This window comes from Oncorhynchus keta, chromosome 10 (assembly GCF_023373465.1).
Source record: "Oncorhynchus keta strain PuntledgeMale-10-30-2019 chromosome 10, Oket_V2, whole genome shotgun sequence".
NCBI lineage: Eukaryota > Metazoa > Chordata > Actinopteri > Salmoniformes > Salmonidae > Oncorhynchus > Oncorhynchus keta.
In genome coordinates, this window is record NC_068430.1 from 63,008,111 (window position 1) to 63,026,158 (window position 18,048).

The 18,048-nt window shown below is 42.2% G+C and overlaps 1 protein-coding gene across 2 annotated transcripts in view; it reads right to left on the reverse strand.

The window, feature by feature from the left end:
• Positions 1-3,023: 3,023 nt before the first annotated feature.
• Positions 3,024-18,048, reverse strand: part of LOC118389174 (COMM domain-containing protein 1-like) — a 69,502-nt gene continuing 54,477 nt past the window's right edge. For both annotated transcript variants that reach the window (XM_052527491.1, XM_035778992.2), the window contains exon 3: positions 3,024-4,445. In XM_052527491.1, the coding sequence (XP_052383451.1) occupies positions 4,338-4,445 (108 nt within the window). In that variant the 3' untranslated portion in view covers positions 3,024-4,337. The remainder of the gene's footprint in view (positions 4,446-18,048) is intronic.

Genomic DNA, 18,048 nt, shown 5'->3' on the forward strand with positions numbered 1-18,048 from the left:
TTTCAGTTTATGTTGTTTGTAATTGAGGATTACTGACAATGACTACCCCACATCTTCATATCACCCTCCCCCAGTCAACTCAGTTATTACAGTGTATCTGTCGAAGTTTGGCATTTATTGTCACGAATCTTGCCCTGGAGGCAGCTCTGCAGTGGTCACTATAGCGGTCACAGCCACAAAATCATACATTTGGATTTTTAACCTAACCGATAACCCGAATGCAGTCTTATTCAAACTATTTCAGCGAGGACACCATTTTTTTTCCACCAGAATTTCTGGGGATTACATTTTTTACAATAATTTGTGACCACACCCCAATTTTCACATCAACAAATAACCTTCAATTCATTACATTTTCAACACTTATCAAAATGAAAGAAACCAATAAATATATTTCCTCAATAATATTTTATTTTTCTAATTATCTTTCTCAAAACGTGTGTATATTGAGCCATACAATAATCTGTACTCTGAATATTTTTCTCCATTTAAAAAAAAGATATTGCAAAAAATAATAATTGGCGAACCCACTTATCCAATTTGTACTTTGCAGCTGTCAAAATTCGTTCAGTTCTGCCCCCAGGGCAAGATTCATGACAATAAACGTCAACCTTCGTTTCTGTCTTGCCTTTACAGAACCAAAATCTCCACTGTGATTACCATCTATTTCATGAGCTTGCAGTCCCAAAGTTCATATGTGGACTCCATAATTATGTGTGTTGTTTATATCTTGATAAGGGTAGATAGAACATATACACACTGTGTACAAAACGTTAAAAACACATTAAGAAGGTATCCACAGGGTGTTCCACAGGGATGCTGGCCCATGTTGACTCCAATGCTTCCCACAGTTGTGTCAAGTTAGCTGGATGTCCTTTGGGTGTTGGATTATTCTTGATACACATAGGAAACTGTTGAGCATGAAAAACCCAACCGCGATTTGCAGTTCTTGACACACTCAAATCGGTGTGCCTGGTACCTACTGCCATAACCTGTTCAAAGGCACATAAATGTTTTGTTTTGCCCAGTCACCCTCTGTGTGGCACACATACACAATCCATGTCTCAGGGCTTAACCATGCTTTAAATCGGTCTCCTCCCCTTCATCTTCACCGATTGAAGTGACATCAATAAAGGATCATAGCTTTAACCTGGATTCACCTGGACAGTCGGTCATGGAAAGAGCAGGCGTTCCTAATGTTTTGTATACAGTAAAGCGATAGGCACAGTTCAATACTCTATACAGTAAGACAGTTTTCAAATTAATGACTAAACTAAAGTGGCTGCAGACGTCAATGAAGTGTAGTAGGATGTAATGTTGGATGAAATGTTTTAGAAAGTAAATCCTCTTACGTATAGGTTTTGGCCGGTGATTCAGGACTACAGGTGTTTCCGGTACACTCTGCCTCACACACACCTGAATTTTGTCTTTACAGTAATCTTATAGTAAGTCCTCTTAACATAACTTTATCAGCAGTGTCCTTCTGGCAGTTTCATCCTTCAGGGGAGAGGGAAGGTGAGGTGGTGTGAGCTTTTTCTTTACTTGAGAATGACAAAAGCCCTGTGTTCTCTAATGAACCTGGGACTGCTGCATCGAGATGTTTGCGTTATCCATGTTGTTCAGGTGCCAAAAAGATGCATAAGATTTTAACGCTGTCATATTTTGCATACTAAATCGGAGTTGGACAGATTGAAAGCCATATGAGATTGGTGAGTAACCACAACAACCACCGTTAGCAGATAAAGTGGAGGACACCATGGTAATGCAGTGGACCCCATCTAACATACACGAACACAGTGAAAGATGAGGAACGCGCATGGGAGGCATAAGCCTTGCTGCTTGCCTCTAAATATAAGGCAGACTCAAAACACAAAAGAATGACTACAGGCTGGTATAGTTGGGTTAGCTGGAAAGTCCATTTATTGCCTGTCGTAAACATGGACCGATGCCATAATTACTAGAACTCAGTCTGACTTATTTATAACTGCTAATTGAATGTCTTTAAGTCCCAAATGGCACCCTATTCCCTACACAGTGCACTACTTTTGACCAGAGCCCTATGGACCTAGTCAAATGTAGTGCACGATATAGGAAATAGGATGTCATTTGGGAGGCAACCAGGGATTTAAGCGGGGAGTCTGCAGTCATGCTTTCATCAGCGAGCACTTTCAAGCCTAAACCATCACATGCCCCTGCCCTAGTCCTTAATCAAACCCCACTCCTTATTAAAGTGTTACAAAACAAATCCATCTTGAACTCTGGTGAACTTCCAAATAAAACCAATGTTGAGTTCTAGATGTGTGACCTGTAGCTGTCTGTTGTCTAATCCACATCCAGTTTAATGCAATTGTCAAATGGGACCTCCAGGTCACATGTAAGGCTGCCACCTCCAGACTGAGGCGTTTGGCTAGGGTGCTGGGTTTCTCGTCGGGTTACGGAGTTGACGAAGACTGGATTTCAAATCCGACTTCGGTTACTTAGTTGACAGCGAGAGGGTGTGAATGTACACCAGAAGACTAGTAGGGTAGAGGGACTACAGGTCAGCTCAGCTCACAGCAGATGAGTAAACCACAAAATCTTCCCGGCCAGTTGGTCTCGTCACCTCCCCTTGTGACCACAATCATCATGCCAACACAACCGCATTAAAGTTGCCCCAAGATAAGGTCTGAAATCATCCTCCTATCACTTTACAAGGAGGGTGTGTCCTTGTGTACATGGGTGTATCTGTCCTCTCAGACCCAGTCACCTCCCTGTCAAAATGGTGGTGTCACGCAAAGGGTGTGTATGAATCAACTTCCCCCACTTCATCAAAGCCTTGAGTGTCATTCTCTCCCCTGTCAGGAAGACAGCCACCCCTCCTCACTTCAGAGGCAACAGTGCCAGTCCGTGCAAGTCGGCTTGGTTGTCAAACAGTAATGCTATAGCTACCGTCCAGACTTTGAACAGGAAGAATCGTAGAGGAAACGATACTGAGGAGACTTATGGTTTTTGGAATGCGGACGACACAAAAATAAGTGTGGGGGTCCTTTAACTTTGGTTTATTAATTACAAAGACAACATGAAAAGCAGGCTTTGATACATTTTTGTTATGGTTTAATATTTTTTTTAACACCTGATCCAAAGTGTGGGTTGATATCCCATTCTGCAAATGGGGGTAACAAGATGACAGGGACCTTTCATTAGAGCTGGGCGATATGGACAAATCACGATAAATTGACTGAATTATCACGATAACGACAAACTGAATACATTGATAACATGAATGTGTTAGAAATAGCGTATATTAGCAGACTTACTGATTGTCTTTAAACTACATATTCCTCTAGTAAAGGCTACTTATCGTTAATATCAATATCAGGAAAATGTTAGAGAAAAATGTTGGTTCGGTCAGTATCAATCATTTTTGGTTTATCGTCCCAGCTCTAACCTTTATTGTACAAATTCATCTTTATGACATCACTATGGATGAATAAATGTTCATTCTTTCTCTTCTATGATCACTGACAGTTCAAAGGACCAGATACTTCCCATCATTTTGCTTTTCAACAATCAAAAGTCTTTCCAATCAATACAAAATAAGTGAGACAAGAAAATATGGATATTTAAGACATTGGGCCAATTGGGACAGCATGTGGGTCTGTCCAGGAGGGTGCAACCATACAACATATTCAGATCATTATTTTGCATGTACAACATATAGGCTTGTCTGTCATGTAGAATAGCAAATCTCGTCATTTCTATTTCTACTTGCAATGTTGTGAATGTCTCACCTCACTGAACAGCCTACACCCCTGGCCTGTGCCCAGTACGGAAAGTTCAGACCAGGTCAGGCAGCCGGAATGTTGAGGGGCTAGAAATAGTGTGGGAAGAAGCAGTTCCTTTGGGAACAACGATATCGTACAAGTTGTCTGCCCAACATTAAGCAAGGGGATGTTAGGTTTACTAGGCTTGAACTGAAATATCAATGTATCACTGTCTGGAATGGCAACAGGTATGTACAAAATGGACATTGCACTAATTGTAAATCAAGCATAACAGTACTGTATGTTCTGTACGTGAAAAGAAGTCTTCCATCCCGGCCACAAAACAAAACAGCAGGTTCTCTCTAGCATTGATAGAACAATATCCCATTTGTTAGACTCAACAGATAGGACTTACTGTAAATAAGGTATAAAGATACATCTATAATGCATAGTTTTCCTGTCTGCTACCTGGCAGGCTAATGTTTTCTGTCCAAGTCATAGAATGAAAAGAAATGACAGGAAAAGACTGGAAACCACTTATTGTTTTTATAGAACGGGGACGTTTCTCTCCTATTTCACACAGAAATGTAGACCCTAGCTGCGGTGTACGATGGCGTCGATGCTCTCCTGGATCTCTGCCATCTTCTTCAACACCTGGTTCACCTTCGCCTCGTCAAACTCCAGACACACAAAGTCTGAATCCTGGAAGGAAAACGAGAACGGAGAAGAGGGAAAGGAGTGGGGGAAGGAAGGAAGGCAAAGGGAAAATAGGGACAGTATATTAAGACCAAGACAGCAGGCAGTAGAGCCTACTCCATGGATGATGGGTTGAGGGATGTAGCTCAACTGACGAGACATCAGAAACATTGTGACAACAGGAACCTTTACTCACATCAAGTCCTATTTTAAGGTCCAAGCTCTCAGCCACATAAAGCAGGAGCAAAGGTCAGATTAGGAAACTCCTATAAACATCCACTGTATGACATCATAGAGCTGAAAGAACTAGACTTTGTTATGAAGTGGTGCTATAGATGGCACCTGAGATCTAAGCCAGTTTGACATCCGTTGAGCCTTTTAAAAGCATATTTCAACACTGTGCTACAGGAAGAGGTGTGTTTGAAAATGGGGTCGGAAAGTTAACAGAAAAGAGAAGCCTAGAACCAGGATGTGGTCCAGACACATTCAGTTAGGACCAAACACTTGTTCTTTCTCTTTCCAACGGACAACAAACTAAAAAGGACTAATGGAAATAAAACACATTTATTTTTATGACGGTTTATAAAGGATGCTTATTCAAGAAAGTTATTTTTAATGTGTTACCAAGAAACTAATACAGTGGACAATGATTTCAGAAGACTGTTGTAAGTGGTGCGTGCGGTAGATGACCTAGGAGGTACAGCTAGTGTTAATTACTGACACAAATAAAATTGGCAACAGTTGGCCTAAATATAGCGACACTTTGCCTGTAGCACAGTCATTTGAGTTTTCCCCATTTATAGCAGGGTCCCTAGAAACTCACTTTCATTCTCTCATGTCTCTGAGGCATTTCAAAAATAGCCTCCAATATCACTAGTGAGAATGTGACCTTTAACCAGCGTGCCATCAAAAGAGAGATGACGACAGGAACAGGGGATGAAGGACAAATGAGGAAAAAGGAGGAGAAGACCTAAAAAAACAGCTGACTGTCCAAGGACATCCATACCCCTTGAAGAGCTACTTTTGAGTCTTAACATGTTTTGTGGCATCATGTTTAACTCATAATGGTCACAGATATGACTAGAATATGGAAGCTGATCCCAGAACAGTGAAGTAAAGCCAGGAGAGCAACTATAGCACCTGCTTTTAAAATAAAAAAATCCACCCCAAAAACTACATTTTGGTATGTTTCACTAGCCCATGGTTGATATAGTCCCAAAATGGGTTGTATGTCAGCAATCAAGTTTTCAAAATTATAACTTGCATCATAACGGCTGTATTTCAGTATTTTCAAAGTTAAACATCTTGAAAAGTTGATTGCTGGCACGCAAAACATTGTGGGATACTTGAGTCAGAGTATATTTTCAAATGAGTCGCAGCATACACAGACCATCTGCAGATCGTGTGATTGGCCGATCTACTCATCAATTTCTATGATATGTAGCGTCTTCATTACATGCCACTGAAAAATGAATGAACGTCCCTGGGTGGCCACAATAGGACACAAGACCTTCCATCTGTCCAAGTCTTTGTTAGTCTGTTTGTTCCCGAGAGTGCACATCACTACAAGGGCCCTATCACCTCTCTTAAAAGAACGGTTGCCTGGTTACTGGCTACCGCTGCCTTATTTCTTTCCGTAGTCATTTGTTTGTTTGAAGCACAGGGTTTGAAGCGTGTCTGTTGCCTGGGACGATTCAGTGTTAATTTCGGTTGGCGAGAGAGAGGACGCTCTTGAAGCTATCTGTCCACCTCGTATAACTCAGCTTAATGGAATGCTACTCGCATTGTTCAACTGTCACTCAACTCTATAAAACACAAACATTGTGGCTTAGTGAGTAGGACTTGATAAGTCAAGTTAAGATGCAGTTACTCTGTGTAATCTCCTTGCATAGACTGAAAGGACAAAGCCCTAAAACACCTATAATCATTTACTTTTATTATACTGCAAAACAATTACTGTACAAGTGCTCCTCATTAGCCTTAATACAGACTCCCGAGTGTTGCAGCGGTCTAAGGCACTGTATATCAGTGCAAGAGGCATCACCACAGTCCCTGTTTTGAATCCAGACTGAATCACATCTGGCCATGACTGGGAGTCCAATGGGGTGGCACACAATTATCCCAGCATTGTCCAGGTTTGGCTAGGGTAGGCCGTCAATGTAAATAACAATTTGTTCTTAACTGACTTGCCTAGTTAAATAAAAAGTTGAAAAAAAAAGACCATTCATTTACTGTTTAGCCTACTAAACTAAGTACCATATGAGGCACACCTCAATCCTAATCTTCCTCTACTGACACTGAGGGGCAGTGTTTTTACAGCTAATGCCGGTTTGCCCGAGGCTGATGCTGTGCAGGTGTTTGTACACATGCATATACACACACACTCAGTCAAATAAACGCATACAACACACACACACACACACACACACACACACACACACACACACACACACACATGCAATAGTGCCAGACATAAACATATACAGTTGGCATTGCTGTTATGATTTTAGTTGTCCTTGATGTCCTTTGTTTTTTCGTTTTTTCATTGTTGTTTGCTGTTTTCTTCTGTCTTTTTCCTCTTTAGTTCATTTTCTAGGTTGTTGGTGCATTGGAGGTTCTTGGGGGTGGGGAATGGAATGTATTGTGGGGGGTCTCGAATGGTTCAGAGACAGCAGTTGGGGATCTGTGGGGGTTATCTTAGAGGGTTCGGGTTCATGTTTTTTTGGCCTGGTGGGAGATCTGTCAACGTGCCCTTGAGCAGGGCATTAACCCTGGATGTGTGTGTCACTCTGAATGGGAGTCAGGTGGATGACTGGTGTGGTGTAGTTGTTGAGCAGCTTCACTGCAAGTATATCGTATGTTTTGGATGTTCAGTCAAAAAAAAAAAAAAAAAAAAAACCTTCCTCTCCTCTGAGGTGAAAAAAGGTAGTAAATTCACCATAGTGACAGCAACTTAATTTATGAATAACTCCTCTCATACAACAGCACTGTAGAGACTTCAACTAAGTGGTGTCTTGTCTTCAAGGGCGTGCTGCTCTGCTGGCCTCATTCTCAGTACCAGGGGAGTGGCAGACAAGAGATCTGAGGGAAATGGGAGCCCCAGCAGCAGGGGCGCCGTATGGGGGGGAATAGTGGCGCCTGTGACTGAAAATTAGAACTTTAGGTTAATATTTTTTTTGTACATATCATTAATATAATATTTATTTTACTTTGTACTAATAAAACGGTTTATTTTTCTTTTCCTGTTTTTGGCAAAAAAGTAAACATCCGGAGAGCCTCCGTATTGCACAACCCCCCCCATATATTTACATCTAATGGTTCGGTCCTGCCCCCAAACCAGGCGCGAACCGTAGCAGTGAATTGCGAGTGAGGAGTACCGGTGGAGCATCAGGTCTCAGCTTCCTATAGACAAATCAGGCTTCCAAAAACGAAAGGAAAGAAAGACAGGAGAGAGAAAATAAAGGACGACAGTATGTCACCCAATTTTTCACAAAGGAAGGTGGGTGTAGTCTGTGAGTGGTGGGAATTAACCTGTTAGCTTAGTCCGTAGCCTACTTTTTGCTCCCCTAACATTAGTTACTTAATATCTAAACAGAACATTTCCGAGTGTTTACATTTCGTTCCTCTTTCAGCCGACATGTAAATCAATGCAATACCAAATCAGTTGTCCCAGCCCCTGCCTGGTGCCAGGCTCAGATGCAGCATCAGACTCAGCAGGCCTGTCAAACCCATCCCCCTGAACCAGCCCTACTCCCAAATGAAGGACGTGAGCAGCATTGTGTTGAATAATTGCAGGTACTGCTAGGCATTGAGGACAGGAATGTGATTGTCCAGTCAGGAAAAATTTCACGTGACACAGAGGCAGCCAAAATCAGAGCCTTTAAAGGAAGATATCCAGGCTCATAAATATATTTATTTATTTATTATTTAACTAGGCTAGTCAGTTAATAACAAATAATTGCATAATTAATCGCAAGCCAGTTAAGAACACATTTTTATTTACAATGATGGCTGAAAGACAGATTTTTACCTTGTCAGCTCAGGGATTTGATCTAGCAACCTTTCTGTTACTGGCCCAACGCTCTAACCAGTAGGCTACCTGCCGCCCTAAAGATGATGGGAGTCTCTCCTGTCTGAGGCAACACTGATTGCTACGCAAATGGATGTTGCACCTCAATTTAGCAAGAAACACAGCCGCCAGAGGAAAAGGAAGAGATTCCATGATGAGACCTCAAGAAGAGACAGCCCAGGACAGTGCAGCAATGGTTTTTCAGAACACGTTTTATTTTTACTGCCATGGACATCAGGTTTCACACCACTGCAAAAATTGTAGAATAATTTTCTGCTGTTCTGAAAGTTGGGCAGATTAGTGAGGACAAAGTCCTTTCTGTGTGCCAATCACTGATCATGAAGCACCACCATCAGGCCTTTTCAATTCCATTTTGTTTTCCCATTTCCACTTCTACAGCTGCTTATTTTCTAGTTGGTATGTATACTTAGTTCAAAAATCTGATGCTGATTTTATTATTTTGTTTGTTATATCATTCTATAGATAATGTAGAGGTTAATGTTTATTTAAGTTATATTTATTTTAAGTCATTCATTAATGTTAAAATAACTTTCCATTCAATAATCTTACCATTAAAATGACATTTAGACTGTAAAAGATGGCCTTCAGCACATTTCTTATAGAGGGTATCAGTCTTGCATCAGATAGTAATTCCACTGTATGCAGAATGTTGCATGCATGTCTGCACAGTGTTATATTTTCACAGCTCACTGTCAGTAAATATTGGACTACAAGAGAGTTGCAAGGCTGCAAAGGTAGAATTATTTAAATCTTTGAGTGGGTTGATTGGGTTCTGGAGGTGTGTGGTTACAGCAATTGCGCAGGGTTGGTGTGGCCTGTGGTGGTGGGGCCCAAAGTGATATCTTTTCATGGGACCCAAAATCCCTGCCCAGCAGTGCCGTTGGCAATGAAGCAGGCCAGCCCCAACTGCCTCAGACACCAGAGCGACTGCTGACACCAGTTGCACCGGCAACCGATCACCTGTACATGTTCTCAATGGGCTTGACCGCACAGTGACCCACATCCACACAGTGCCACATGCCCGTTCGGGCTGGACATGACAAAAAACACAGGTAACCAGGGCTGTATATTCATTAGTGCACAACATAGAAAAAGTTTTGCAACAAAAACAAGCATCTCTTATTGGAAAAATTCAGGTAGGTCCTGTTTGGTTACTAGTGAAGATATTACTGATACTGTATATTGAATGATAAGTGTTTATCCTGGTTGGTTAAGTAAACTACCGTTCCAAAGTTTGGGGTCACTTAGAAATTTCCTTGTTTTTGAAAGAAAAGCAAAAAAATGTGTCCATTAAAATAACATCAAATTGATCAGAAATACAGTGTAGATGTTTGTTGTAAATGACTATTGTAGCTGGAAATGGCAGAATTTTTTAATGGAATATCCATAGGCTTACAGAGGACTGTAATAGCATCGAATAGTCCCCAAGATATGCAACTGTTCAGGGAAGTCAGGAACCAATACACACAGTCAGTCAGGAAAGCAAAGGCCAGCTTTTTCAAGCAGAAATTTGCATCCTGTAGCTCTAACTCCAAAAAGTTCTGGAACACTGTAAAGTCCATGGAGAACAAGAGCACCTCCTCCCAGCTGCCCACTGCACTGAGGCTAGGTAACACGGTCACCACCGATAAATCCGTGATAATCGAAAACTTCAACAAGCATTTCTCAACGGCTGCCCCCCCCCCGCAGCTACTCCTTTACCCAAATCCAGATAGCAGATGTTCTGAAAGAGCTGCAAAACCTTGACAATCTGGACCCTCTATTTCTGAAACTGTCCGCCGCCATTGTCGCAACCCCTATTACCAGCCTGTTCAACCTCTCCTTCGTATCATCTGAGATCCCCAAGGATTGGAAAGCTGCCGCGGTCATCCCCCTCTTCAAAGGGGGAGACACCCTGGACCCAAACTGTTACAGACCTATATCCATCCTGCCCTGCCTATATAAGGTCTTCGAAAGCCAAGTCAACAAACAGATCACTGACCATCTCGAATCCCACCGTACCTTCTCCGCTGTGCAATCCGGTTTCCGAGCCGGTCACGGGTGCACCTCAGCCACGCTCAAGGTACTAAACGATATCATAACCGCCATCAATAAAAGACAGTACTGTGCAGCCGTCTTCATCGACCTGGCCAAGGCTTTCGACACTGTCAATCACCACATTCTTATCGGCAGACTCAATAGCCTCGGTTTTTCTAATGACTGCCTTGCCTTGTTCACCAACTACTTTGCAGACAGAGTTCAGTGTGTCAAATCGGAGGGCATGTTGTCCGGTCCTCTGGCAGTCTCTATGGGGGTACCACAGGGTTCAATTCTCGGGCCGACTCTTTTCTCTGTATATATCAATGATGTTGCTCTTGCTGCGGGCGATTCCCTGATCCACCTCTACGCAGACGACACCATTCTGTATACTTCTGGCCCTTCCTTGGACACGGTGCTATCTAACCTCCAAACAAGCTTCAATGCCATACAACACTCCTTCCCGTGGCCTCCAAATGCTCTTAAATGCTAGTAAAACCAAATGCAAACCTAATTTGGCCACATTTCCTTCCAGTTCTCTGCTGCCTGTGACTGGAACGAATTGCAAAACTCTCTGAAGTTGGAGACTTATCTCCCTCACCAACTTTAAACATCTGCTATCTGAACAGCTGCAGCTGTACATAGTCCATCGGTATATAGCCCACCCAATTTACCTAACTCATCTCCATACGTTTTTTATTTTATTTACTTTTCTGCTCTTTTGCACACCAGTATCTCTACCTGCACATGTTAATCTGATCATTTATCACTCCAGTGTTAATCTGCTAAATTGTAAATATTCACTCCTATGGCCTATTTATTGCCTACCTCCTCATGCCTTTTGCACACAATGTATATAGATTATTTTTTTGTTTCTACTGTTATTGACTTGTTTATTGTTTACTCCATGTGTAACTCTGTGTTGTTGTCTGTTCACACTGCTATGCTTTATCTTAGCCAGGTCGCAGTTGCAAATGAGAACTTGTTTTCAACTAGCCTACCTGGTTAAAAAAGGTGAAATAAAATGTAAAAAATTCAAAAAATAAAAATAAAAATCAGCAACCATCACTCCTGTGTTCCAATGGCACGTTGTGTTAGCTAATCTAAGTTCACAATTTTAAAAGGCTAATTGATCATTAGAAAACCCTTTTGCAATTATGTTAGCACAGCTGAAAACGGTTGTGCTGATTAAAGAAACAAAACTGGCCTTCTTTAGACTAGTTGAGTATCTGGAGCATCAGCATTTTTGGGTTCGATTACAGGCTCAAAATGACTAGAAACAAGAACTTTCTTCTGAAACTTGTCAGTCTATTCTTGTTCTGAGAAATTAAGGCTCGTCCATGCGAGGCCCCGGTGCACAACTGAGCAAGAGGACAAGTACATTAGTGTCTAGTTTGAGAAACAGCCCCCTGAAAAAGTCCTCACCTGGCAGCTTCATTAAATAGTACCCGCAAAACACCAGTCTCAACATCAACCGTGAAGAGGCGACTCCGGGACGCTGGCCTTCTAGGTAGAGTCCCTCTGTCCAGTGTCTGTTCTTTTGCCCATCTTAAACGTTTCTTTTTATTGGCCAGTCAGATATGGCTTTTTCTTTGCAACTCTGACTAGAAGGCAAGCATCCCGGAGTCACCTCGTCACTGGTTTTTAAAATTTATTTCACCTTTATTTAACCAGGTAGGCAGTTGAGAACAAGTTCTCATTTACAACTGCGGCCTGGCCAAGATAAAGCAAAGCAGTGCGACAAAAACAGATTTACAAACAAACATACAGTCAATAACACAATAGAAAAATCTATGTACAGTGTGTGCAAATGTAGAATAGTATGGAGGTAATGGAGGTAAGGCAATTAATAGCCATAGAGGCAAAATAATTAATTGTTGGCTTTGGGGATGACCAGTGAAATATACCTGCTGGAGCGCATGCTACGGGTGGGTGTTGCTATGGTGACCAGTGAGCTGAGATAAGGCAGGGCTTTACATATCAAAGACTTATAGATGACCTGGAGCCAGTGGGTTTGGCGACGAATATGTAGTGAGGGCCAGCCAACGAGAGCATACAGATCGCAGTGGTGGGTAGTATATGGCGCTTTGGTGACAAAACGGATGGCACTGTGATGGACTACATCCATCAAGAGGGGGATGACCATGACAGCTTTCCAATCTTTGGGGATCTCAGACGATACGAAAGAGAGGTTGAACAGGCTAGTAATAGGGGTTGCAACAATTTCGGTGGATCATTTTAGAAAGAGAGGGTCCAGATTGTCTAGCCCAGCTGATTTGTAGGGATTAAGATTTTCCAGCTCTTTCAGAACATCAGCTGTCTGGATTTGGGTGAAGGAGAAGCAGGGGGGCTTGGGCAAGTTGCTGCCGGGGTAGGTTCTTATTGAAATGATTGATTATCAAGGATTATCAGTGGTGACAGTGTTTCCTAGCCTCAGTGCAGTGGGCAGCTGGGAGGAGGTGCTCTTATTCTCCATGGACTTTACAGTGTCCCAAAACGTTTTTGAATTAGTGCTACTGGATGCGAATTTCTGTTTGAAATAGCTAGCCTTAGCTTTCCTAACTAACTGGGTATATTGGTTCCTGACTTCCCTGAAAAGTTGCATATTGCGGGGGCTATTCGATGCTAATGAAGAACGCCACAGGATGTTTTTGTGCTGGTCAAGGGCAGTCAAGTCTGGGGTGAACCAAGGGCTGTATCTGTTCTTAGTTCTACATTCTTTGAATGGGGCATGCTTATTCAAGATGGCGTGGAAAGCACTTAAAGAGAAACCAGGTATCCTCTACTGACGGGATGAGGTCAATATCCTTCCAGGATACCCGGGCCAGGTCGATAAGAAAGGCCTGCTCGCTGAAGTGTTTTAGGGAGCGTGTGACAATGATGAGGGGTGGTAATTTGACCGCAGATCCATTAAACACGCAGGCAATGAGGCAGTGATCGCTGAGGTCCTGGTTGAAGACAGCAGAGGTGCATTTAGAGGGCAAGTTGGTCAGGATGATGTCTAAGACGGTGCCCATGGTTACAGATTTAGGGTTGTACCTGGTAGGTTCCTTAATAATTTGAGTGAGATTGAGGGAATCTATCTTAGATTCCAGGTTAGGTCACGTAACAGTACGAACCGTGAAGATATGCCCCCCCCCCCCAACTATGGTGTAAGCTCGAATTGTTTGGGCACAGACTTGGATAGTACGACAGAACTCTGCAGGCTAACTCCACCTCCTTTGGCTGTTCTATTTTTTTCGAAGCTGTTAGGGATGGAAATGTCAGGATCTTTGTTGGCCTTCCTAAGGCATGATTCAGACACAGCTATGACAGAGTTGGCGGAGTGTATAAAACAAACTTAGGGAGGAGGCTTCTAATATTAACATGCATGAAACAAAGTCTTTTACGGTTACAGAAGTCAACAAATGAGAGTGCATGGGGAATGGGAGTGGTGCTGGGGGCTACAGGGCCTGGGTTAACCTCTACATCACCAGGGGAGGAGTAGGATAAGGGTACGGCTATAAGAACTGGTCGTGTAGTGCATTCAGAACAGAGTCAAAGGAGCAGATTTCTGGGCGCAGAAGAATAGTTAAGTGATAATGTACAGACAAGGGTATGGTAGGATGTGAGTACAGTGGAGGTAAACCTAGGCATTAAGTGACGATGAGAGAATGTCTCTAGAGGCACCATTTAAGCCAGGTGAGGTCACTGCATGTGTGGGAGGTGGAACAAAAGGGCTATCTAAGGCATATTGGGCAGGGCTAGGGGCTCTTCAGTGAAATAAGATATTCACTAACCAAAACATCAATAGACAAAGCATATTAACATTAGGAAGTGGTATGTGTAGCCAAGTGATCATAGCGTCCAATGAGTAGCACTAGATAAGTCAGGGAGCCAATTCCATAGCCGCTGCTACCTTAGGCGAGCTGGAGACACAGGGCTAGCAGATGGGCTTCCGGCAAATTCGCAACGGAGGAGCCTGTTGAAACCACCTCGGACGGTTACGTCGGCAGACCAGCCGTGATTGATCGGTGGGATTCCGTGTCGGCAGTAAAGGGTCCAGGCTAATTGGCAAAAGCGGTATTGTAGCCCAAGAATTGGCTGGTGGACCTCTTTGGCTAGCCGGGAGATGGGCCTAGCTCGAGGCTAGCTCCATGCTAACTGGTGCTTGCTTCGGGACAGGGACGTTAGCCTGGAGTAGCCAGTCATTTACAACATGAATAATGTCTACACTGTATTTCTGATCAATTGGATGTTATTTCAATGGACAAAAATGTGCTCATCTTGCAAAAATAAGAACATTTCTAAGTAACCCCAAACTTTTGAACGATAGTGTATGTGCTGTTATGCTAGCCATGTGCGGAGGGAAAATGCATTGAGAATGAACTGTTGCAGACCATCAATGCACTCAAGTGTTTTTGAGTTCTCTTTGAAGGAGCATTAACAGTATGCATGTGTTTATGTTTTGCCTACACACTGTTAACAGCACAAACTGAATGATATGCTTTATAGGCCTACACAGCATACCTGGCACAATTAACAGAGACAATGGTTTGCTAAACACTGACAGGCAACTAAAATGTGTAATACAAAAGGACTCATAGAAGACACTGAATACAAACTGTCATTTTAGACACACTACAAGTCAACCGACAGACAACTGTAGTCCTATCCAATCTATCTTCCATCCCCATTGTGTGCATAACCAAATAACCACCAACAACTCCTTAGGACTGAATACAGTAGTTTCACAAGTTGGGCTGCGTCTCAAGGTAATGGCAATCTATTCTCTATACAGGTTGCACTATTCTTGAGGACCATAGGCTCTGATCAAAAGTAGTGCACTATATAGGGCCATTTGGGATGCACACAGAGTTCGAATGCTGACTCACTGTTGCTACACCCATTCCTCTCTTCAGTATTGGAGACACCTACGAGTCTATCGGATCTGTCATCATATATTAGAGAACTCATTTAATACACTCAAAGGGCCACGCTCAGGATCGTGCGGCACGCTAATGCATTTGTTTACTGGAAAAACAATAATATATGAGATAATGAGAGTGCTAGCCAAAACAGAGCTGGGGCCTATTGTGAAATATGATACCCCAACCTGGTCTCAGAGCATTTCTTATTATTCTGTATGTAAATCTGAGACTCCATTTGGTATGATATGGTACGTATTCATTTGTAGGTGTCCATCACCATTTCGTATGATATTTTTCAAATTACAATTCGTATTGCGTTACGAATTTGTTAAATGTACAGTATGTAACAAATTTGCAAAACATATAACATGTTACGAATTACAGAAAGGTGGCTAACATTAGCTTGCTGGCTCACGTTAGCTAGGCTAGGGGTTAGGGTTAAGTTTAGGAGTTGGGTTAATGGGTAGGGTAATGGTTAATGTTAGATTTAGGGGAAGGGTTAGCTAATATGCTAAGTAGTTGCAAAGTAGCAAGTAGTTGAAAAGTTGCTAATTAACTAAAATTGTCCATGATGAACTCATAACCTTTGACTTGCTACAGTGCCTTGCAAAAGTATTTGGCCCCCTTGAACTTTGCGACCTTTTGCCACATTTCAGGCTTCAAACAAAGATATAAAACTGTATTTTTTTGTGAAGAATCAACAACAAGTGGGACACAATCATGAAGTGGAACGACATTTATTGGATATTTCAAACTTTTTTAACAAATCAAAAACTGAAAAATTGGGCGTGCAAAATTATTCAGCCCCTTTACTTTCAGTGCAGCAAACTCTCTCCAGAAGTTCAGTGAGGATCTCTGAATGATCCAATGTTGACCTAAATGCCTAATGATGATAAATACAATCCACCTGTGTGTAATCAAGTCTCCGTATAAATGCACCTGCACTGTGATAGTCTCAGAGGTCCGTTAAAAGCGCAGAGAGCATCATGAAGAACAAGGAACACACCAGGCAGGTCCGAGATACTGTTGTGAAGAACTTTAAAGCCGGATTTGGATACAAAAAGATTTCCCAAGCTTTAAACATCCCAAGGAGCACTGTGCAAGAGATAATATTGAAATGGAAGAAGTATCAGACCACTGCAAATCTACCAAGACCTGGCCGTCCCTCTAAACTTTCAGCTCATACAAGGAGAAAACTGATCAGAGATGCAGCCAAGAGGCCCATGATCACTCTGGATGAACTGCAGAGATCTACAGCTGAGGTGGGAGACTCTGTCCATAGGACAACAATCAGTCGTATATTGCACAAATCTGGCCTTTATGGAAGAGTGGCAAGAAGAAAGCCATTTCTTAAAGATATCCATAAAAAGTGTTGTTTAAAGTTTTGCCACAAGCCACCTGGGAGACACACCAAACATGTTAAAGAAGGTGCTCTGGTCAAACAAAACCAATGCAAAACGTTATGTTTGGCATAAAAGCAACACAGCTCATCACCCTGAACACACCATCCCCACTGTCAAACAGCATCATGGTTTGGGCCTGCTTTTCTTCAGCAGGGACAGGGAAGATGGTTAAAATTTATGGGAAGATGGATGGAGCCAAATACAGGACCATTCTGGAAGAAAACCTGATGGAGTCTGCAAAATACCTGAGACTGGGACGGAGATTTGTCTTCCAACAAGACAATGATCCAAAACATAAAGCAAAATCTACAATGGAATGGTTCAAAAATAAACATATCCAGGTGTTAGAATGGCCAAGTCAAAATCCAGACCTGAATCCAATCGAGAATCTGTGGAAAGAACTGAAAACTGCTGTTCACAAATGCTCTCCATCCAACCTCACTGAGCTCGAGCTGTTTTGCAAGGAGGAATGGGAAAAAAATTTCAGTCTCTCGATGTGCAAAACTGATAGACATACCCCAAGCGACTTACAGCTGTAATCGCAGCAAAAGGTGGCGCTACAAAGTATTAACTTAAGGGGGCTGAATAATTTTGCACACCCAATTTTTCAGTTTTTGATTTGTTAAAAAAGTTTGAAATATCCAATAAATGTCGTTCCACTTCATGATTGTGTCCCACTTGTTGTTGATTCTTCACAAAAAAATACAGTTTTATATCTTTATGTTTGAAGCCTGAAATGTGGCAAAAGGTCGCAAAGTTCAAGGGGGCCGAATACTTTCGTAAGGCACTGTAGATGTTCACGTTCTACGCCCATCCTACTTTCCTTTTTGCCTTCAGGAACCATCGGTCTTATGTATCCATACTAATTTGAGTGGGACGGATTTACATTTACTGTGTTACGTCTAGTCTATGAGACCAGGCTGGATACCCTGGGAATACAAGTGTGCTCCCATTACAACAAAACAAGCGGATATGTTTTTATTTAAGATTTCACTGTGCAGTCCTCTGAGAAATCACCTGTGTGGAGAAAATAATTGGTCATGCCTTCTATGTTTGCCAATGATTGACATGTAGGTGAACACATTGACATGTAAAGACAGTTATAAGCCAGCATCCTGAGAAAATAGGACAGGGAGACTATTTGTAATAAGCAATCGTCCTCTTCTACTTTCCATGTCTTGACTCTCCAC